This window comes from Acanthaster planci, linkage group LG08 (assembly GCF_054643075.1).
Source record: "Acanthaster planci isolate LZ-2023a linkage group LG08, COTS_SCS, whole genome shotgun sequence".
NCBI classification, from domain to species: Eukaryota; Metazoa; Echinodermata; class Asteroidea; order Valvatida; family Acanthasteridae; genus Acanthaster; species Acanthaster planci.
The window spans coordinates 6,014,624-6,039,070 of NC_141784.1; the positions used below are offsets into that span (position 1 = coordinate 6,014,624).

The following is a 24,447-nucleotide window of genomic DNA, read 5'->3' on the forward strand; positions in this document are numbered from 1 at the left end:
TTTTGACCCATGTTCAAAACATGCAGTTAACAATAGTTTTCATTTGGGCTAAAAATTCACCCTTTTTCCATGGAAAACGGGTTTTTGAAATGCCTTTTACTTTTTGGTTAACTCTAAGTTAACACTTTAAACAACATGATTCAAGCAACGGCTATCACTCCCATGGTTAAGGGGCTTCCTTTTTGAGGCGCTTTTACTTGAATGGGCTTTATACTGTAACAAAATTAGTTTTATTTTAATTTTTGTTGTGTGTTACAGATTTTATTTTAGATTGTTATATTTTTGATGTACAAGTATATGTGTAGTTTGCTTTCCATATTGGTTGATCTGGATTTAAATGTAGGACTACACCACTATGTTTAGTCCCACTAAATGGAACAGTCCAACATGCCACACCTTTCATTGTTAAGCGATTACCCTACTGGGGACTTCTACCTTGGTTCAATGATCTTGTATTGTACAAAGATTCCTGGGACTTGGCATGCCACACTCTTATTGTTGGGCTATCTATAAAACTGGAGTGTAAAAATTCTCATTAGGGACTTCTTTGACTGGGACGGTCAGGGGAACATCCACAACTGGGATGTATGCGTATATTTCTGTATGTAATTTTTTTGTGTTTATTTCTTTAACAAAAACTTGGGATATTCCGGTCCACCCATTCCTTATATCTGGACTGCTATGCTCTTGTGCATGTGGCAAGGGTATTTTTTTCTGTTACAGGTCCATTTCTGGGGGGAGGGCATCGCCCGCTTTGGGTTTGAGGTAGTTTGTGTTCACACGTGTGTGATTTAAAAATGGCCAACATGTGCAGGAGCATATTTAATGTCACTGCACCGTGCATGGTGCAGGGAGCAACTACTTGTAGTTGAGTTAATTTGTTATATCTATAGCCATATTCCTGTGTAATTACTTGATTTTGTTTACTTTTTTTAGAAAATAAATAAGCCGCGGAAAAATTTCTGCGGATTGGCAAGTTGGCCAAGTATCATACCTTTCAGTTATTTTCTTTGATCCCACGTTTGTTATCGGGGTCCTTCATGGATTCCGCTACAATACTTGGAGAAGGCTCTAACACTTTAGACCCAAGCTTACTTTCCAAATCGGCAAAACCGGCCGGTGGATCTGCAAACTCGCTCGATGAATCAGCAATCTCAGGTTTTAAATTAGAATTTAATAATAGGTTGTAAACTATTTGCATTTCAGGTGTCGCAATTAGCAAATTATTGTTGTAACCCTCAAACGTACCAAGATCCATGTCCGACGGCACGAGGTATAAACTGGCCTTGACGACAGTGCATTTTTGGCGTAAGGCAACGAGTCTTGAAATTGATTAATGCTCTGTTGTAAATTCGGCTCCGAGTTAATTAAAGATTCCATGATGGTGATAAATCGCTGTTGAGAATTTAACCAGTTCCAGGCTCTAATACGCTGGTCTTTGTCTGGGCTTGCACTTCCAACAACGCGCACACGTAAGCCCTAATAGATTCGTTCACCTTTGTGAATAAAGCCCCGCAAAGTTAATGTGTGTCTGACTGTTCGATCCACGTCACGGTATAGGTACTTACGTGCCCCGAACCTTTAGGCGGTTTGGCCCATCCGAAGCCCATGTAAGTGGAACCCACGTTCTTGCCGTTGATCACGTGTAAATCATGAGAGTCGTAATATTTGCCCAGACCGGTACATAGCTTTTAGTCGGCACGTGTCTATAAATTTACGGTGGTCATAGCTGTTGTGCAACGCGTCAAATATGTCGTCGCTCGGTATAGGCATGATGTAGTCAAACAAGATTTTTCTTACCGTGTAATACACGTGAAAATTAAACTACGCTGATATATATGGGTTGGGATCAGACAGTAAATCAAAACCCAACCCGCACACAGTCGTTGTGCAATAGACCACAAAATTAAACTGGTTTTGATAAAATGATATAAGGTTGCTAACCCAACGGTTGACCGCTTCGTCCGTTTTCACTCTCGGTAATTTGTAGTTGTGCATTAAATTTGGAAATTCGGTGGTAAACCATTTTTTTTACCACGATCGTTTTGACCATTTACTTTTCAAATAACGATTTTTAAAGAGGGGGTGCGGTGGGTTTCACCTCTTCGTATGGAGGTGGTTCCTGTTCAAAATACTTGATTGACTTGTTGATCGCCAAACTTATTCGCCAAGTTTTTTCATAAGATCTTTTTTTTTAAATCGGCTGCCTTTTCATTAGCCATGGCTTGCTCCCGCTTTCTCCTTGACTTAGCGGTCAAATTCGGTCTTGTCCATCTTGACTTCTTGCAATTTCGCACTGGCCTTTGAGCGTATCTTTTCTCTTATTTCATTAAATTTGCGTAATTCACCCGTGATCAACACAAATTCTTTGTGAATAATATCACCGTCGTTTATCGCTTGCGATACCTACTCGTCGATCGTGTTGAGCTTGGTGTCTGCCAGCACTCTGATCTGTTCGTGTTTTTTGGTTTGTGAACCATCCGACGACTCGCGTATTTCAACAACGCATATGCCCCAAACGCACTAGACCGACGGGTGCCGATACAACTCCCATTAAAGCGGGAATACCTATCGCAGCACTCGCGGCACCCAACACTTCGACTCCATATTCCACGTAGTTGAGCGCGGTAAGTGCCCATTATAAGAAGTCTCACGTGCGTCACGCTTTCGTAAGATTTGCGATTTGATGTGTTCGATCTTTTGGAGCCTGTAAACTTTGGATTCTCCCGCTTAGGCGCAGTTTAACTCTAGCGTAGGATAAATGCTTGTTGTCATCTCTCCTTTTTTATTATATACGCATTTAAAAAAATGTCTAGCTCAATCAAAATTCCTGCGTCTTTGTTGTTAACAAGTTCTCCTCGCTCGTTTTTAACAAAAAAAGTCAACTCCCTAATGTTCCAGTTTATTAAGTTTCTAGGTGTTTTACACACCTCGGGTGTTGAGTTTAGGGGCTCGGTAGCTGTCACGTTTAGCAAGTCTAAAAACTGTCCGTTATAAAAGTTATCGTAGGTATATAACTGCTCACGATGAATAAACGCGAATTTTAAGGGGTTTAAGTCGTATTTGCCTTCATAAATGACGTCGGATGAAAAAAATTTACTTTGGGTAAGTTCAACAGCTTGGACACTTCTTCATTAGCCTCAACTTGAGGTTGGGTCCGTGATTGCCAACGTCACCCTCTTGGACTCTGAGTGAACTTTGAAAGATACACCCGGGATCGAGTTTATTAAAAAGTCAAACCAGTCTATGCTGTATTAACCGTGAGACGCCACGATTTTTTCGCCTTTTGCCTTAGGGTAACGGTTGAAACGAGCCTTGAGAATGAAGTCCATTATATATAGGTTCTGTTAACCACTTGAGAAAACGTCTTTAACCTATGTCATGGCCTCTGTCTCTTCTGGGTTGGTTTGGATCTCTTGCAGGGTTAGTTTGAGGTTGAGCTTAGGGGTTGCCCTCATAAATCTCTTCTAAAGCTTGTCTCAGTCCCTCATATAATGGCGCTGATTCGATTTGTTTATTGTTGATCTCAAAAGCTAAACGAACTCCCGTATCTTCTGTTTGTCGTTTGCCTAACTGCGCAAGATTTGACTTTTTGACTGAGCTGTTCAATTTTCTCAGCAATAATTCTGATTTCTTCTCCTACAGTACCATCTACATCGGAGCTATATCCCTTCTATTCCCTGAAGTTATTCTAAGAGGTCCTTCGCCACTGACCCCAGCGGGTCTACTGTCCACGTTTGTGTCCCACTCGATTTCAGTAGCGTTTGGCACGTTAAAATACCCAGCTTTCAACTGTATGTTTTTGACTGTAAGGTCATTGTTGCCTTTTGTGTTATTGATAACGTGTTTGAATTTAAACGTCTGCTCGCTTTCAGCCAAATAAAAAGAATGCGTTTCCATTTTACTTTGTTTGACGTTTCTTTCATTACGTCTTGATAACACACTGCCACCAGCGCCCTGAGTAGTTGCCCCCTAGAAATCTTGCCTTGTAAAATTTGGTTTAGCTTGTATTTTATGAGACCTGCTTTATCTTCCGCCAATTGAATGTCTAATTGTTTGGGCACTTTATTTGTTTTAGATTTGGGCTTTTTGTAAACAAAACGCTGATTGTGTTTGCCGCTTACATTTTCCACTTCAAAGTCTGTATAAGGGTATAATCTTTGAAAACAATCGTGACAAATGACAAATCCGTTTTCTATTCTTTTTTTGGCGTGTTTACAAGTGTCCTCTTTTATTTTCACATATGCTACTGGGGGAGGTTCTTCATTGATCAAAGTATAAAACTCCTCCAAATGTGGTGGGAGGTAATGGCAAGTCATCGTCTTTAATAAATACTTATTCGTTTCTTTGCACAGTTGTCGCAGGTCTTTTCACCTTGATAGAGCTGCACTGTTCAAGAGTCATGTATATGTTCCCACGGCAGGTCAAGTTTCTCGAGAGATAATTTTTTGGATACGCCTAGAGCATTGCTAGTTGTCTATACCACACAATACATGCACTTTTCGGATACGCTAAAAGGTTGTTTTCCAACTGCACAATTATTTTAACAGCTGTCCTTAAAAACACATACGCAGTTACCTCAAACAGACAATCGCTTGCCCGATTGCTGAGCACTCAGTTGTTTCTCTTGCTGCATGTAAGTATATTAATATTTTTAATGAGTGGTAATTGTAGACTGATAAAAGACACAAACGTCAACTGCATTCGCCATTGTGACTTTTACAGTACAACACAATGCATTCACTTCCTCAATGGAATCACACATATATGAGGCACTACAATATCCAAACAGAAAGTATAATCGCACACAATTCCGTCAAAAGGGTGACCTCGGTTGGGCTACGTATAGGATAGATTCTTTTCCGGTAGGTGTCCTGGCATAAAATAACCTCTCTATCCCAAGGATAATGGGGCTAAATAAACATAACCTTAACACTAAAATGTTAATTACTCTGAGTCGCTGTTATCACTGTCAAATCCCAGTAACGATTTAAATGCTGCTGTATCCGAAATGATATTAGCATTGTTATTATTTAAAATGGCCCTTTCGACTCTATATCTAACACTGGCACTGCAAGGCAATAATCAATGTGTACTGTAGTACACGTCTTTGGGACAAATCAACGAATGCATAACGGACCGTTCACCAATATATTTGTCGAGTTAATCTTGCGATATTTGATTTTTATGATGATCAAACAGCGTGGTCGCGGTATGTAACTTGACATACATACGCTTTTTATCTGTATAAGGCGATTTAATCACGTATTCGACTTCTTCAATTTGTCCATATTGCGACTGGCCCATTGATCGTATTGGGTGGAATGTCAGACTTTTTATCTATTTGCATGCCGATCTATTTGTACGCCTCAAAGTTTATGTGATCGAGTATATTTATCGTAGAATCTTGAAGTTCATAGCAGATTTGATCTCCTATGGTATTTTTGGGTTTTTTTCTGTGTCGCCAAATTTATAGACCGGATTTACACCATAGCAGATTGTTTTTGGCATCATAATCAACAGACGTTTTACTTTGTCGTCGTGATTATTAAAAAATGGGCACTCGAGTAGTGTTGAGTATGTTTTTCACTCCTTTTTACTACGGGGTCTACTATCACGAGTCTGTCGGGGTCAAAGGGTCCGTATACAACAGTTGGGCCTGTGCTGTTGGCATTGAGGCGTTCGTGTTCGTTGATTACGATATAAGTTTGATTTGACATGGTTCTGCTTTTTTATTAGATTTTTTTTTCATTTCTTATGAGTTAAACCATAGGTTAAACAATTTAATTTTCTTGATCTATTAGATGTGCGTATGGGTATTAGGGTAAACTTCCTTCTGGAGAAGACGCTGTTATTTCTACATCTTCGTCGTATTCAATTATTAAGCCTAGTTTTTCTGCTTTTCCATCTAAGTTAGATTAAAAGTATGGGTCAGAATCGTCTTATTTTCTAAATCTCATCCTTTGTAACAATCGTATCCGCTGTCACTGTCGTACAAAAATACTAAAAACGATACACCGTTTAAAAATTTGCAGTTGATGCAATAATCACAATCGCTACAGTAATCGCATTCTATGCAAGTCACGATTGGTACAACCACAACTGTCGCATTTATCGCAATCGATGCAGTCTATTCAATTGACACAGATGGTGCAGTCTTCGCAAACATCGCAGTTCTTACAATATCCACAAGTTTTGCATTCGTCGCAAGATTTGCAATAATTACATTCTTAGTTATTACATTGATTAATATTATTAGAGTTTACACAATGTTTTGAATTGCAAGCGTCTGCCATGTTGACGGAATTATTTGTGTCTTTACAAAAGTACCAATTGACGTTGGTTTCTAGGTCTAGCATCTCTAGTTTGGTTTATGTGTTTAGAAATATTTTTCACTTTTTAATTAAAATGTCAGGTAGCATAATGATTATTTTTCATTTTGTTTTTACCGCCAGAGGGGTGGGGTAGGTATTCAGGGGAGGGGAACAGTCTTGAACTCTCCTACTACCTACTATTGGAATTAAGTAAGGTTAAACGTAAATTATGGTTTTATCAACCTTAACATTTAAAAAGAACCTAAAAAATGATGCAACTTCGAAATTTCTGGAAACCTTATTGGAAATAGTATACATTGACTATTATTTCCTTATCTTTAATTCCCTGGTGTCCCTGAACTTATAATTTAAGCGCCCCCTGGCGCACCACTGGATTAGAGCGAGATAGAAGGTTTTTAATTGTGTGTGTGTCACACTTCTTTCTCAATACAAAGTTTTCAAACGTGAACAAAATGAGTTTGCAATGGACATACTGACAGGTAGAACGTTTGCAGTTCTTTTATGATGAAGTCGAGCATAGCGATAGTTATGGATGCGAGGTGGCCTTTGAAAATCTTGGCTAAGCGACAGGTTGAGGGTTTTTCTTTGTATTCGCAGCACTAAACGTCTAGACAGGCTTGATTGTTTTCCCGATCCCTTTTGAGTTCGTCACTTTGTCTACCCAACTGAAAAAGCCACCAGTTGTACTGTTGCAATATTTGAGGTCATTGTAGCAACAGTTGCTAAGGCATGGTTAAGCAGGCTTTTTCTTACTTTGAGAACTGTAAGTCACTACTCTGTGTGACTTACAGGGTTGTTATTTTTATGGGGTCGTAACACTATGTGTTTTTAAACCAGTTTTTGCGGGGAAGATCCGGTAACACAAACTGTCTTTTTTTCAATCCAATTTTCCCATGAGAGAAACCGTGGGGTACCAATAGCTATTGAAAACGCTCGTATGGGAGTTTGAGACCATGAGACCAGGTATTTTTGAAAAAGTTTTACTTACTAGCACCGCTTATTACATTGCTCATGCGTTGGGCCGGCCAATAGCCAATCTTGCTCAAAATTTCGGGACGTTTGCCTTTGACGTCCAAATTCCACAACATAATTAAGTTATTATCAATTCCCACACACTGAAATGTTTTTCATACCAGAATGTTTCTTATATAAAGAAACCATTCCAAGCTCATTTTTCTGGAAACTGCAAAATGTATCACAAATTCTACCATTGTGTTGCAGATAGATATTTGGGATGGGTAATTTTCTCATCATCTTCATCTGTTTTACAACCTCTTATGAGGTGAATGAGCTCGCTTGTTGCAAGCTACAGACCGCCCTCAGTTTGCCGGCGGTCAATACTTACACTATGAATTCACAACGGTCGTTGTAGTTCAGTCTAATTCCACTTACTTAAGGGTGTCTTCCGAGGAACATGAGTGATTTGGACACATAAAATGTTTTCAAATTAAAGTCAAACTTTGTTTGCGCCTTTCGGATACGTCGTTAAGTGGAGGTTTCCAACAATGAGAAGTTAGCCCGCACTAAACAATAAAATGGCTTGCTAGTCATTGTTAACCAGAATATATACAAGCCCTTACACGTCCCAACAGTCAGTACCAATGGCATATCACGTAAGCGTCGTTGAAAACGATCGAAAGTGGCAATGAAGATTTCTGTGACTAAAACTTGTCTTTCTTTACACTTCCAAATGTATATTAGGTATAACGTGTTCGTCGGCGGTCAACTATTAGTCTTCTAGGTAAAGTCGTATTATCGTCAAATATCTGCAGAAGAGTGGCTTGTAATAATGCTCATTTTTCCTGTTTTGCTTTGTGTGTGTTGATGAGAAATTAGTTTTTGAAGAAAGAACAGTGTCGCTGACGAAAAACTATTCCAGATGGAAGGTAACGTTTAAAAAAACTATATTGTATAAGGATTATTATTTGTACATCAGTAAATAACGTAACGCATTACCCGTGTGTCACGGGTTATGCTGAAGTCACGCACAACACACATTTTTACTGAGTTCTCGTAACCACTGCTGGTTGAATCTTTCATCTTTATTATCATAGAAATGTTTTGGACGCCGACGCAAAGTGGCTGGTGTGGGCAGAGTCACGCTTTGCGTCTATCGCGGGCAAAGACACGGACATCGACCGGGAGAGCTTCAAGAATGCTTTGGACTTACGAAATGTTAGTGGCTTAATTTGTTTGTTCTGATTTAAGGCTAAAATCTAAAAACCACCTGGAATACTGGAATTGGACGTAGCTTGTAAAGCATCCTTGTGGTGACTTTGGACAAAGATCAAAAGAAAACCTGAAACATATGTAAAACAATGTAGGTAGCTATTTAGTTGTGTACACTTTCTTTTGGATCCTCCCAAAATGGTACCAACGGTTATCTTCTTTTTTTTACCAGTGAAATGGTTTTTAATCTTAAATTTAATCAATTCCCTGGGGCTTAATATTCACTTTAACGATTGGAAAGTCACTGCTCATTAGTTGCTTGAAATTTCGAAGACACCCTTTTATAAAGTCTTTATTTCCTGGTTTGTCTAACTATACGGCAGGAATTTTTCGCCGACCGGTTCTTCGATATGTTCGACTACGATCATAGTGGGACGATCTCCCAGCAAGAAATGATGCACGGTCTCTTTCTTCTTAACAAGGGAACCAGAGAGGAAAAACTCCGGTTCTTTTTTGACGTCTTTGACCTAGACGGTAAGGCTTAGCCAACTTTCCTGTGGCTTCAGTTTCTATTTTGTACATTTATGTTTCCAACAAAACGCGTCCTCTTTTGCTTCTGATGGCAAAATGACATTTCCGACAGCATATTGCTAATTCCAGGACACAAATTTCATGGATTGTATTTTTTGTTTCACAAGAGGGATCAACAATTAATTCAACCATAGGATTCTTCATCAACATAATGCACTATTCATGGGTCTACTTCTAAAGGATACGTCTGGAGTGCAGATTTACTGTAAAATTCCTATTGGCCTATTGTGTCCGGGAATGGGCAAGCGGAATTTTTTTCCCCTGAAATGATTGTACCAATTTTCCCATCTGTAAAATCCTTTCCATTCGTTTTCCCATAATAAGCGAGCTTAACCAGTAAGCTTTGTAATAGCATTTATCCTACTGTAACAATAAACCAAGCAAGTTGTCGACTATTGGGCAATGGGAAAGTGGAATGTGCTTTTTTATCTTATTTTTCTCGTTTGTACTCATTCGAGCCGAGACTAATTCTGTTGTATTTCTTTATTTACAGTAATAAATTAAATCAAATCAATTGTCGTTAAAACTCCTCTTTTGTGAAATGGCTATAAAAAGGAAATGATTGTTTATCATCTGCCTCCACCTCGAGAAATGAAAGCATGTTCCCAGTAGCGCAACAAGGTTCAGTTGCATGATCACTGCAGCAACGTTTTTGACAAATTGAAATACTTCGTTTATTCGCATATTCAGGACAGGTTTTACATTCGTTCACACGTGATTTGTTATTTTGTAAAGAGGTGACATCACATGACATATGGAGTCTGGCCGATTGTCTATCTGTTTTGTCGCCTGACCACGACGTTTGGCTTTGCTGTGTCATCCCACACGGTGGCGGCAGTTTTTTCTACATCCTATAGGCAGATGTAGGTACGGCTTGACAGACCCTAAGCTCACCTGTGTACCCTCCATGAGGTGGAAGTGTCCAAGCCAGCGAATTCATTGCAGATGGAGCAAGAAGAACATACTTGCAATGTGGACTCTGGACGGAACGGAGGAGTTTGTCTTCTTGACAATGTCTTAGTAGGAGATTCGAAGTATGCGTCTGAGACACCTCATATGGAAACTGTTAAGCTCATTTCCCTTCTCAACGTCAGTGTTCAGGACTCCGTGCAACAGAAGTGGTGCTGACTTCGTAAGCTGTGTATAGTACATATTTCGTTCTGTAAGCTTCTTGTCTGTCGGGGCACACTTACGTCTGCTTTGTGTTAGATTTAGGAACTTTCCTGATGCGCTCGTCAGTCTCGACATTAAGGGGGATATTTGGAGATTATTGTGGAGGCGAAATACGTTATTTTGACGAAGGAGGATTGTCAAGTCATTGTGCAAAGAGGTTCATCAGACGTAGAAGATAAACTTCAATGTGACAACATCTTGCCCAATTTAATAAAACGTCGTAACAAGAATTATAGCAATGTAATGTTCCTGTTCCCTGCCCTACGCTTCCAAACTACCGATACTGACAAAAATAAACTCTCCAATACTTCCAGTACACAAATTGGTGGTCACTAGCCCATAGTACAATGAAACTACACCCACAAGTAGCAAGAAATAAAAAAATGTGAATTCTCTTTGTGTCTCCTAGAAAATGGAACCATCGAGAAAGACGAGTTACGAGCTCTATTGAAGACGGGAGTGGAGGACAGCTCATTGCAACTCAGTGATCGGAAAGTAGATCACCTGACCGAAACGCTGTTTAACACTGCAGACCAAAACAGCGATGGCTCAATCTCATTCGATGAGTTCATGACAGCACTTAAGCGGTACCCAGATCTGCTGGAAAATTTCTCAATCGGGTAAGATCAAAGCACTTTCGACAGACTTATAAGCTGTATACACCGAACATCCCTAATTATCGTATTGTCATCTCACACTGCATATTTATCTTATTGTTCATACTATGATATAGTGCAGCAGCTTGGCTTAAAGACACTAGACCCAAGAGACGAGGTTGCAGAGGTATACCCTGGTTACGGGTCAACTACTTGCGGAATAATATCCAACGAATCGCACTACTTCTGACCATAATCCTCGTGACTGGTGTGGTCTTTGCAGAGGCCGCCTACCGCCATTCATTTAACCCTGATGCTAACTGGTGTTTCCTGATTGGTAGGCTCTTTTATAATGTGACCTTTTGATGGGCCTTCTTTTCCTGTATAGCTTACATTTTTTGTCGACAGGAAGTCGTTTCTTTAATAACACAGATTTATTATATTAACACACATGGGTTCTTGATTCCAGATTTGAATTTCCTTTGGTTAATGGAGTCGAAGGAAAAATAAAAGCATGGCGTGGCTGCATAAACCAAATGCTACCTTTCTACAGGGTGTCTTAATTAGAACCTTGCAAAGAGAGCACTGACATCTAATTGTGGACGCCGTTTTGGGTAATTGCTTTAACTAAAAAAAATAATGGCCATCCGCAATCATTTCCTACCTAATCCTACCTCTACGGCCTGGTTTAGTCACCTTTAAAGTCAGGCATTCCCATTAGCCAGACAAAAAATATGCTGGGGCCGGCCTCTGGCCGAGTCCCATGTAGTCTTGGGCCAAAACGTCAGGACTCGATGGTGGACTCGATCGAGCATATGCCGCGCGCGCCGATTTCTTTTGCGCCCTCTCGTGACTTCATTCACCAATCGACGGCTCGTTCTGCAGTCTTGAAAATCGTTTACAAGCTGGGGTTTTTTAGCTTTACTTCTCCTCCGGATTTCCGGAGGAACCAGTCAGCGTCCAGCAAATACCAGTTGAATCTGTATGTGATGAATGTAGATTAACCCTAACCCTCCTCAATCCTCCAACAGGTGAAGGATTGAGGAGGGTTAGGGTTAATGACCTGCATCACATGACCTATCAGGCGATACAATCGACACATGTACATATACAAGCATTACTACGCGACTCTAAGCGTACTACTAAAGTACCAATACTGTCGCCGTTGATAATGGCCGCGGTCGATTCATTGGACCAAAGACGTAAGCCTGTAAAAGACTTCCTATAACGGAACTGAAAAAAATAACAAGCTGACGCTATTGATGCGAATCCCCTCCAGCGCTCTCACAGTCTGTCTTGTATCCTTTTTTGCATCCTAGGGTCAATGTGAATATTCATATTAAACTACTATTTTACATACAAAGACCACGCCTTGGTTGTTTAAGATTCCCAAGACGGTAGAACAAGCCGTCGATTGGTGAAATGAAGTCATGATAGGGTGCAACAGAAATCGGCGCGCGGCATATGCTCGATCGAGTCTGCTATCGAGTTCTGCCGTCTTGGCCCAAGTCCCATGGAACTGTGTGTAAACGTCTCAGCCACATACCCCGTAGGAATTCAATGGCATTATTTACACACTGCAGGGCGGCGCAAGGGCAAGCCAAGGCCTTTCACGTGATTTGTCAGTTGCCAGTCGGCTTCTAAGATGTTTTTAGACACGCGTTTGGATAATTTCGTTGTGGTGGTGGCGGTATCTGGATTGATTGTTGATTGTTGCTTAGCACATGGCTCGGCCCTTGTTCAGCCCCACCCTGAAATCCAGACAGAATGGGGAGAAAGATATTCCGACTTTTCTTTGACTTTTTTTTTGGGGGGGGTTTCAATGTGTAGGGGCTAGATTTGAATCAAGTCGGACTTACGTTGTTCTTCCTCAGACAGACATACTTTCAGTCCGTACGTACTACTCCGTCATCGCACTCGGCCCGGCAGCTCGCATAACACTTATAAGGCGCCCTCATTTGATAGTTTTTATTGTACACCGTGTGTCATACGTCACCAGTCAGTAACTCCAACTTGACGGATGAGCCAATTGGACCCCGGTAATATGTAGTTATTCATGATATGATTGCATGTGAACGACATAATCTTGCATAATGTTTACCGAATTTCCACCAATCACAGTCGTCAAACATGTAGACTCGTTCATTAAGATGCAGGTGTGAACGACGTAAAAATCAGTCCGGCAATTTGATTGGCTGCTACCACCTTTGGTAGATGAGCCCATTGGCTGTGTACAAACGGTTGGCAGATTCGTCAAGTCGGGATTTCTGAACTGAACTCGTAGTAATAAGTGGACACAAGAGGGTGCGAAGCAAGTAACGGGGCTCGGTCTCGATATGTATCCCGAGCATAGAGTTACATTTTATAAATAATTCTATGATCCAAAGGATAAAGGAGATCCCGACTTGAGTCAAGACTATGAAGGGACACTCACTGAAAAAGGTCAAACCCATATAAGTGCATCTGAAAGGGAATGAGGGCCACAATAATCACACGGCGTCTGGACTGGCGTCCACAGAAGCCGCCAGTCCGGGACACAACTGTTCAGCAGGGTTGAAAACGAAACAGAAATTAATTAATTTGATTCTTGAATGGGACTGATTATTTTCGTAAATGGTAAACATGTTCTGTTTGAATATGATGTCCCAATATTTATGATATCAAGAAATTCACAATTCTGTCACACCTGAATGAGCCCAAATTTAAACCGCGACCGTGTCAGAAATGAATTTACACCACACGCATCATAGGTTTGCCCAGCGTGAAGCGTTTCTGAAGAATTCGGAAGATTTCTAAAGAATAAGCAAAAAGCAGTCAAGTAAATTGATTTCAAAGACAACCGTGGTTCTACTTAGGGGCTTATTCTTGCCACTGTCCCAGTTTTTGAACTTCTGCCCTCGTTTTTTTGCTTTCAAATAGGTATTATTCAATTTGGGGATTCCAGCCAAAATTACGTAGTTCGGACAATGAAGCCATCACTGAATTCAAGACCAAAACATCCATTTAGTAAAAAGCCACTGAGCCACTTTTTGCTCAGTCATCTGTGACGGAAATTAGGATTTCTTGGCGTTATACGAAAAAGGACGTCATAATAAAACAGACGATGAGCACTTTTTACAAAAATAACAAATCACATTAAAGAAACAAACAATTTGTCTCGGTTTTTATTTTTATTAAAGACACCCTATATAGTGCTTTTTGAAATATACAACGGTAAGGTTTCCTATGAACAAGTGTGAATAACTCTCGTGAAATCCCTGTCGTGCTTGTCATTTTCAAAGCAACGATTTGGGTAATAAGGACATTATGAATTTGTAGTTTTTATTGCTTTTTTCTTCAAAACGTTGATTCCTAATTAAGCTCGTGGTTGTGGTCAGGCTTTGAACTTCAACTGCGCCATTATCGTCCTCATGATGCTTCGTAAAACTTTGAGTTTTCTGAGGTCGTCGACCTTGCTGATGCAAATCCTACCCTTTGACGACAACATTATGTTTCACAAATTCATCGGGTACCTGGCTGCAATCCTAGCACTCGCACACACCTTGGGTCATGTCGGCAATGCATGTGAGTACTGATGATCTTATGTACACTGGTCACCTAAGAAGTCTGATTGTAAATCAGGCATGCTGGTATACTTCTACCATTAACGTTGCATCGAGCTAGATTTGTCGTGGGGGGAGACATCCTACACAGACTTAGTGCTGAATATTCGCAGCACGTTTAAGGGTAGCTGCACTCGATTTGTTTACAGACTTTCAAAATGCAAATATTTTGGTCACGGTTAACCTTATTTTTAACTTTTTGAAAGGGTGTTTTGCTGCCTTATTTATTTTAAGCTAATGAGTTTTTACGTATTCATGAGGAAAACTGTGATGTCATCTCAGGACGAAAGCCTCAATGAAACGTCGGATTGTACAAAATGTCCTGTAATTTGAAGATTTTGTTGGATTCAGTTTTTTCATCTTAGCTGATTCATTGTTGTTCATATGCAAGGCAATAAGCAAGCCTCGATCCCTTTCCCACAAATGTTTTTAATATTAGTAAACTCTGGGTTCACAATTTGAACAGAAAACTATGGTGTGCAAAGTAAACATTTAATCTGCGTATATAGATATGTCTAATTCTTATAGAATCTCTTATAGAGATATCTCTATTGTATGTCCTGTTTTAATGGAGACATCTCTATTATGATGCCGGTCCCGCACACTGGGTCAACGGAAAGGTCATTGTAACGTAACGTACAAAATTTAACTGAGCAGAAGGTTGTGTAACGTTTCCAAATGTAAACAACCCCGAGAGTACAAGTATTGAGACACGATCAAAGCCCCTCAAGATAATAGATAACACAAAATGTCGAGAGCAACCTGCTGAACTCGGACGAGGAAACTTATGGAGATATCTATATTGCGCGATAGAGATTAAATGTTATTTTTGCACGCCATAAAAACCCTTTTTGCACTAAATTATGTCTTCCCTAGATGACTTCACAGCATTAGCGCCCTCAAATGTCGTGGATAATTTTAATTGTTTGAAAAAGCGCACTTCTCAAGGCACGTTACCTATTAGGAATGTAAAGACATTTCAACTTTAGAAGGAAAATACAAAGTTGAAGAATACAGAATTTGTCTAAGCAAAATTGTTTGTAGCTAAACTTTAAAATGGCTTGTTTGCTGTGCTTATGTCAGAGTTTATTCAAGACAAGGAAGAAGACTCGTCATTTTAAAACGACGTCTATCTTAATCAATTTGAGGCAACATTTGAACCAATAGTCAGCTCTGATGGGGGGAGGGAGTCCAAGAAACGGGAGTCCCCAAATCTTTAATACAAAAGGCTTTTACGACAAAAGTTACATTGTTTCTACGACAGTGATCTTACAGACATACAAGAGTTTCACAGCAGTCGAACTGTTATTCACCGACCCCACCCTCCTTCCAGTCGGGCTCCGGGTGGGCAAGCTTGTTGGAAGTGCCTTTATCACGGGCTGGATCCTAGACATTGTCTTATTGGTTCTTATCTTGGGATCACTGAGCTACGTAAGACGTTCTGGACATTTTGAGGTAGGTCTAATTCCTACACACGTATGCACGAAAGATTTTGCCACAGTCCATGGGTTTGATTGACATCCATCACAAACACCAAGTGATATATCCTTTCATGGCATGTTGTAATTTTTGTGCTTAACAACAGCATGAAATTGCTTAATAATGCCAGTGGTTTGCTACCTTTAATGCCGTCTGATAATACGAGATCTCTCTGGTGGGTCAAAATGACTCCGCACTATTCATATTTTAGCCATATTTTGGTGTGCATATTACAACAGATTTTCTACTGGACTCACAAGATCTGCTACTTTCTCTTCTGGTTCCTGCTAATCTTACACGGTCCAGTGTTCTGGGCGTGGTTTGTTGGTCCACTCATCCTCTTTCTTCTTGAGAAGTTCAGTAACCTTCAAATCATCCGGCGCCTTCGTCATGGGAAGACGTATATCAAGGAGGTAGACCTGCTGCCCTCTGGAGTGAGTATCTATGTGTGGAGACTCACTTGCTATTTACGTCATGTAGATGTAAGGGTGCAACTTTGCAATGTACCTGGTTACGTGTGTCCATTAGGGTAAATCCTGGGGATTGGGGTATATCCCCCAATTTTTGATAGGCCATTGAATCTCCCCATCCCCCACTTTTTGTGAGCAAAAACTTTAAAGAGCATGGTGAAGAATTTGCCAGACTTCCAAGGACTAAAATGTGTTCATTAGAGGCCTATCATTCAAAAAAATAAAGAACAACTAAAACAGGCATAAATATGTCATTCTGAATATATATTACAGATGAACATTAAAACCATTAACATCGACATCTATATAGTCATATTGTGTCACACCCTTTTCAAATTTTCATGTGCCCCCCCACTTTCCACCCTCCAATTTCCAGCACAAATTTAAGCCATTGAGTGTATTGTCCATAAAATACTATCGTTCTGTTAAATGATACCATATGCAGGCGCAAATCATCTAATTTTATCCTTCATATCCCTGTTTGATGGGCTCATAGCATCTGAATAGTTCTAGCTAAACCATCTCAGCTCCCTTGGTAGTATTTGGCCAATACTGCCATGTCAGGTGCAGGCAGGTTTTCACAATATCTACCCTCACAGACACTCTTTCGTTTGGGTTGGGAGAGGTACAGAGGGCCAAAGTGACATTATGTCTTGATGCTAAGAGCTTGATACTAACCGCAGTCCCGTAGCTGGGAGCCACAAATCTCAACGACTGGGTCACATGTCCCTACAAATGTCATAAGATGCCAGGTAATTGAACCTTGTAGTAAAGCTCACTCAATTAAGATAGATGTCAGCTTAAAAAGACATGCATTAATTTTATATATTTGGATTTGAAACGACCAGTGCATTTTCTTTTCAGGTAACACATTTGGTCATGACCAAGCCGCGTAACTTCAAGTACAAAGCTGGGGACTACGTTTTTATCAAGATTCCTGAAATAGCGAGGAACGAGTGGCACCCGTTTACGATTAGCAGTGCTCCGGAACAGGCAGGTCAGTATGGATACCAACCGTAGTACTGCCGCAAGAAATAGAGTTAAACTAAATTATTGTGCCGAGTTCAGACAAAGTGATGGGAAAGAAATCGTGTCGCCTGGAATGTAAAATGAATAAAAGTGATTGCACTGTGTATGCAATGGAAATGAATAAAATAAATCAAGTCGGGTCAGATTGAATCAAAATTGACGAGGTCAAATCGAACCCATTGTGCAAAATGCTGATATGTGTTCAATGAGTTCATATTTGCCACTTAATTACATGAGTGGTAACCTAAGGACACCTACGCGATGCTACATGGAATATCTACATGGAAAAGGTTTCTTTACTATCTGAGATGATATTGTTTTTTTGATAGGCATTCTGTCTCTTCATATTCGGTCTGTTGGTAATTGGACCATGCGCCTCTACCGTTTCTTCGATGGCATGCAGTCCATCACGATTAAAAAGTCTCTGGGAGTAAAGTGTCCGAAAAGCCCGTCTGATGCCGATCAGCGAGTCAACGCTGGGTTCGAAATATCACAAGACGACTGCAATAATTTCAACGGTACACCACAGTCAGATGATCCTTACAGGCCCACTGTTGATGACACGGCTGTCAGGATCGCTACCGACGACTCCCCCACGAGTCTCGACGAAGTAGAATCACCGCCTGTCATGAAAGTCTGCCGAGTTAGTTTCAACGCCGAGGTTGATCCTCAAACCGTTGTACAATGGAAGAAGACCTCGCTCCCTAGCAGGATTCCAGAGGTTGATGAGGAGTTAGTGGAACTAAGCGAGATCAAAGTAGACCAAGGACATGAAAACCAGTCGGCAGATGTTGGAAAAGTAGCTGAAGAAATAGGAGAAGAGGTCAGAGTTGAGATTTTACACGTTATTTTTATCAGCAGGCTAGTATACAGTACGAGTTCCGAATAATTTGTCCTCTAAAACATATTCCCCGAAGACAAATTCAGTTCGGCAAACTTTGTGACAGAAGTAATCTCTTTTTTAAAAATACTTTACACTGATAGAAAGTGTGAATTACTTGTAACGGGAAGTCTATTTTCATCCATTAATATCAGAGTGAGGATACCTCGACTGTTCCTGAAATTGAAAGGTCAACTGAAGGAGCATCAAAGAACGGGAGACATGCCTTCTGTAAGGGAAATGAATCAGTGAAACAAACTAGTCCGAGGATGATGACTTCAACTGGGCCCACTGCATACCTCAGTCGACAAGTCTCCAAGGAAAGCCTCAGACCACAGGTCCTATTTGATATAAAGACGAACAAGATACAAGTAAGTAGGAGACGAAAGTTTGTTTTCAAATAATATGCCAGGCATTTCTTAAACCCTGAAGTGTTGTCAGCAATCAGGATTGCGTTTGTTGAGCAGTCCCTAGATTACACATCTTATTTGACAGAATACCGTGAGAGGTGAGTGTTTATTTAAATAAGGAAGGAATTCAAATCTTTAGGCAGTAATGGTACTTCAATGGAATGAAGAATTTTGCTTGCCTGTTGTAGGTCCACATTCAAGGCCCCTACGGGACACCAAGCACCAGCGTCTTTGAGTCTGAGCACGCTGTATTGATCGGGGCTGGTATCGGTGTCACTCCGTTTGCTTCCATCATGCAGTCTATCATGTGCAGACATCGGAGTATTGTTACGACTTGTCCTAACTGTCAACATACCTGGGTGGAAGAGGAGCGAGAGAAACGGGCTCTTAGGGTCAAGAAGGTAGGAGCCATCATTTACCTTATTTGCGGGTGGGCCATTTTTATCCCTTTTAAAAATCTTACAGTCATGTGTTAAATGGGGATAACTGTCTTTGTGCTCCAGCAAGTCCAAATTAAGGAAGAAAGGAGCATACCCTCTTTTTGCCATATGTGACAAATATTTCAGAAAATGCTTGTTATAGCCAAAAGTATTGAGCACTTTCCCATTCCAGAGTGTTCAATAAATTAAAAAACTGATTAAGGATAAATTGCCTAATGTCCGATTTGTGATTAAAGCTCATAGAAAGCGGAAAACAAAAAAGCTGACACAACTGGCGAACTTTTGTAAGACACGGTAATCGAGAGAGTCTTTATATTTTACTCAGAAATAAATTGCAGGATACACAAGCAACCAAGCGAGGAACTGACAGAAAAACCAACCTTCAAATTGATGACTCACAAACCAAATCAAACAGTTCATTCTACCGGTCACTGACCATGATTGCCCATTCTTGTTATGATCAGTAGCTCACCGACCGAAGTACCATTGTGACGTGGACAATACAGGTGTGGTTCCTGCATGGCCAATTCGTACCACTTCGTTGTCAAACTTCTTTTTCATTGATCTTTGCTGTTGATTACAATATTCATGTAGAGTATTTTGTTAGTATCAATTCTAATTTAGGTTTCTTGTGGCAGGTGGATTTCATTTGGTTGAATCGAAACCACACGGCCTTCGAGTGGTTCGTAGACATGCTGTTGAATCTGGAGCAAGGGCAGAGTCAATACTCCTTGGATCGCTTCTTGGATATCCACTTGTTCATGACAGGCATTAAACGCTTCGACATGAAGAATGTTGGCCTCCAGATGGCACTAGACTTAGTCCATAAGCAGGAAAACAGGGACATGTTGACTGGACTACGAACCAAGCTACAGGCTGGAAGACCAGATTGGAATAAGGTGAAAAAGAACAAAAGTTAGAGCAACATATAGAGTGTACAAATTACTCTCTTTGCAAAGGGAACCGAGATACTGATTTTGCTGTTTAATTTTGATACGTTTCCTTTCACCAGAATGTAGTTTGTAAATGTATTTTACCTCTTTGGTATTAAGTAATTGTATCTTGGCTTCCCTGTGGGGACATATCTCAGGAACATTTTTTTTGTTTATGGCTGGCTGGTGAAAGTTGGGATTAATTTTAAATTGGGTTACGGTTGAGAGTAAAGTTTGGATGACAAATGTGCTCGAAGTTTTACTGCTATCTTTCTAACATCCCAACGTGACGTAAAATTACGAGAGGTAAAATTTGATCACAAATGGCCAAATTAGTATTAGATGAAGATTAGTATTTAAAGTTTTGATAAGTATGAGTGTAAATTAATTCACAGATATGGGATAACACTTTGCCAACGACTTTGGATCTTGAAATGTTCTATAGAGTCAGAATTGGAAGAATATTGTATGTAAGAATTTATATCAATAGTCATGCAAACGCAAATTTTATAAACCATGAAGTGTTTCCTTTTTGTCTCTTGTTTAATTGCAGCTCTTCAAGGAGATACAGGAGGAGGATAAAGGAAAGGTGTCGGTGTTCTTCTGTGGTTCACCAGCTTTGGGAACCGTCATCAGTAAACACTGCCAAAAGTTTGGGTTCATGTTTCACAAGGAGAACTTCTAGAGGAAATATTGGGTTTAGTTTCCAAGATAAGGGTTATCCAGTTTCAGAACAAAGGGCAATGTGCTAATGGGCAAAGGCGTTGGCCAATGGGGACTTGGATACATTTCACACAGCATTTTTACCAGAATGTTGTTTTCTAGTGGTGTGAATTTCTGATGGAAATATGGGAGTTGGGGATTTGTGAGGGGATGACTTGCCTGGCCATGGAAATTTGAAAAAGCGGGTCGGGGGGTAGGGGACCATATGACACTACAAGGGGTGATGTTCATGATACAGATGTACATCTTGAATATGTATTACATTCATGCAGACTCTTTCATGAGAATGATATATTCATGCTTCTTTTTTACATTTGTTTTCTGTCTTTGAGTGATTCAATAGCCGACCCCAACCTCCCATCCCCCGGGATTCACACCCATGTTGGAGGCTTGGCCAAAAAGTAATACAAGTTGATAATATGTCTATCTAATGCTGTGGTGATGTATTTTCAATCGTTGTTAATACAATAGTGGATACTGTACAAAGTTTTTGAGTGATATACTTCATTGAGCGCGAAGATACTGGTCTGACAATTTTTCAATTAATCGCTTGTTTTCACAGGATTCCAGATGTTTTTGTGATGGCTCATAGTTCATGGACTCCAGAACCAATTTTTTTCCCAGAAAAAAAGACTAGACACAAGAATGCCATGACTTAGTCAATTTGACCGAAATGAACCTCGCTGGTTCCCAACGACTATGAAATGCACGCGTTACAGTAGCATCTTTCCCAACAAAATGAACACTTCCGAAAATATGGCTCTTTTCAACCGATGAAGGGGTGCTTCTGCTAAAGGCGAATTCCCTGACGAATCACGTTTCCTGGTAAATTGTGACCAAAAAGTTTGAGTTTATCGTCGTCGTGGTGAATGATTCTTTGACTGTAATTTCGTAGATCACGACAGATGGGGAGGTCAGCATCCTGGTCTGCGCAGGTATCACAGCAATTGACCTTACTGATCTGCTAGCCATAAATGGTAACATCAATGCCCAGAAGTACAATGATGAAATTTTGGAGCCAGTAGCGAGGCTGTTTCTGAATGGACACCCAGAGATACCTCTGTTTCAACATGAAATTGCGCAGCCTCATGTTGCCAGATTGATTACCCAGTATCTTGAGCGCAGTAACAGTTTAAGTCCTACCATGGCCTTTCTTTTGTCTAGACCATAGCCCTATCGACCATGTGTGGGTTGAGCTCGATCATCCAATCCTGTCACGTCCAGTGGTGCATAAAACAGCCCAAAACTTTGCTGCCAAAGTGGCGCCCTCTGGCACAGGTTTCCATCAGCTGATTGATTCATCCTATGCATCGAATCAGCAAAGTGTGTATCCCATGCCCACAGCGACGGTAGGGCACATAGCGTGTTACGGTCGGTTCATACTTCATGCGAAAGTGAAGCAAGTTTGACGTCATGAAATGCCTCGAAAGTTAGCTCAAGTTGAAATATGTTCAACTTTTGCAAATTTGCGACGAGAATATTTGATCTGATATCAGAAATACATTACGTTAATCGGCCGTCAATCAATTCTAACTCGATTTCCACGATAACTGTATGTTATTCATTAACGACATCGGTAATGTGTTAAACTTAAAATAATGCTGTTAGATAATGCAAGCGCAATAAATCATTTTGAGGACATTTAATCGGAGTTTATTGATTGAGAAATGTATTGCTTTAATGATAGGTTAATTTGTTGATAAATCATCTAAAAGGAGGAATAATCTCTGAATATCCTACTTGAAAGACAACAGATAACAGTCTCGGTTAATGTGGGAGACTTCCTCAGTTCATAGGACAGGCAGCCTGTCTATTTCTAAACCCAATTTTATTTTCTAATTCAGGTAGCCAGTCTATGTGTCATTTCGTTTTGCCTGCAAAAGGTATACTTTTGCAATTCATCACTACGTAGAGAAATGTAAACATTGAATTTTTGCCCAACAGATATAGGTCACCAATGCTATTCTTTTAAGGCAGTACCTTGTAGAAAAATTATTAAATTATTAAATATTGCTTAAGGGAATAACTTTGCATTTAAATTGAGATCTTTCTAAGTTTACTTCAGCTGTGTTTATAATTTGGGCATATTAAACGGCGTAGGAATAGTGAGCGGCTCACAGATTGACCGAGACAAGCAGATTTTGGTGCAAGTCTGCTGTTTTTCAATGAGTGCGCCATGAGCTCTCTTCATGGCAATATGCTGAGCTAAAAAGGGGTTATTTCCTCCAGCGCCTGTGGTAAGTTAATTCTTTATGTGGTTTCTTGTGACAGTGAGGTTTACTAGAAGATGCATTTAATAACTTTCTGTTGGTTTGGGATGCATAAATTTTAGCCACATTTTGCTCTGTTACCTGCAAACTGAATACATGTACATATAGGACTACGACAAGTTAGTGTTAAATTGAGCTGTGACGGCTTTTATTTGTTGAGTCCTTACTACCTATTTGCGTACGTCAATTCTCACTATCTTGTGTTTGTATTTATATATTATTTACAGAAAACCTAGTAACATACCCAGGAATATTTTGGGGGGCCAAAACATCAGAAATAAAGACGAAATGGTCAGGTGCAGGCTGTGGCGTAATTTGTGTTGCAGACGTCTTTTCTCCAGTGTGAAGCACACCCTGTCCCAAATGATATTGGGGGCTAACCCCCTCGCGGCGTCAAACTACATTTATGTGTAAATGTGTCCACGCAGAATGCTGGTTTCGAGAAGCTTCAATCAGTTTGGATTAATACCAACGTTCCAACTGCACGTTAATAACTCAGTTACATTTATCGTCAATATTTGTTTCCCTACTTCATAGTATTTTACCGCCTTTATTTTCGTTTTAATGCTAACGAAATTTCAATATTTATGAGCAAAATTGTGATGTCATTCCAGGAAACTTCCCTATATGGTACCCCAGCAACTGCGCTCTTAGTTGTTCAGGAGGGCATGGATAATTTTAAATAGGACTTTTTAATGCATTTAACCAAATAGGAATCTACAGGAATTTTCGTACTTTGAAGAAAAAAACAAAGTTGCGGAAAAACTGATTTGTGAAGGTTGTGCAGCTGTAGGAATCTGACTAAACGGGTACTTCTAAAAGCAGGCAAAAAGTACAAACACACCAGAGAAATTCAACAAACATATAGAAGTTGGTAACAAAATTAATGTAAGGTATGAAGTAAAATAGTATTTTGATCGGTTCGAAGTTAAATCTTGTTCATGAAAAGTGAATTGCTAAAGCAAGAAATGTTGCCACCGCGAGCCAGTCTGGGCCTCACCAGTCTGGGTGAACTATTTCCACGTGCAGGGAAAGTCACCTGACCTAAACAGGTTTGAGGTCCAGGAGTTAGGGGACTTTTGGCGGAAACATACCACCGACTGATAATTGATTTGGTGACCCAATCGACTGACACAACAATGAGCATGTTCGGACACGAGGAATTACCGACAAGATCAGATGAACTGGTTTAATATAGGTCTACTTTTCTTTAACTAATGTAATCACTGTTGGAAGATACCTCTTTCATACAAGAGTTACAAAAGAATAATAACATATAATACAAAACAACATTTCAATAATCCGCACGCCGCAAAGTGCAGCTAATAACTCTACTCTACACTTTGCA

At 40.2% G+C, this 24,447-nt stretch overlaps 1 protein-coding gene across 2 annotated transcripts in view; it reads left to right on the plus strand.

Annotated features, from left to right (window-relative positions):
• Positions 1–23,413, plus strand: part of LOC110990461 (NADPH oxidase 5-like) — a 30,440-nt gene extending 7,027 nt beyond the window's left edge. The window contains exons 2-14 of one of the 2 annotated variants that reach the window (XM_022255472.2): positions 8,390–8,510; positions 8,888–9,038; positions 10,678–10,888; positions 11,002–11,201; positions 14,225–14,428; positions 15,731–15,921; positions 16,185–16,379; positions 17,280–17,412; positions 17,774–18,267; positions 18,480–18,695; positions 18,923–19,135; positions 19,813–20,073; positions 20,660–23,413. In XM_022255472.2, coding sequence (XP_022111164.1) covers positions 8,390–8,510; positions 8,888–9,038; positions 10,678–10,888; positions 11,002–11,201; positions 14,225–14,428; positions 15,731–15,921; positions 16,185–16,379; positions 17,280–17,412; positions 17,774–18,267; positions 18,480–18,695; positions 18,923–19,135; positions 19,813–20,073; positions 20,660–20,791 — 2,722 coding nt within the window. In that variant the 3' untranslated portion in view covers positions 20,792–23,413. Of the gene's footprint in view, positions 1–8,389; positions 8,511–8,887; positions 9,039–9,972; positions 10,228–10,677; positions 10,889–11,001; positions 11,202–14,224; positions 14,429–15,730; positions 15,922–16,184; positions 16,380–17,279; positions 17,413–17,773; positions 18,268–18,479; positions 18,696–18,922; positions 19,136–19,812; positions 20,074–20,659 lie in introns of those variants that run through there. The other variant, XM_022255473.2, reaches the window with a different exon arrangement.
• Positions 23,414–24,447: the final 1,034 nt, after the last annotated feature.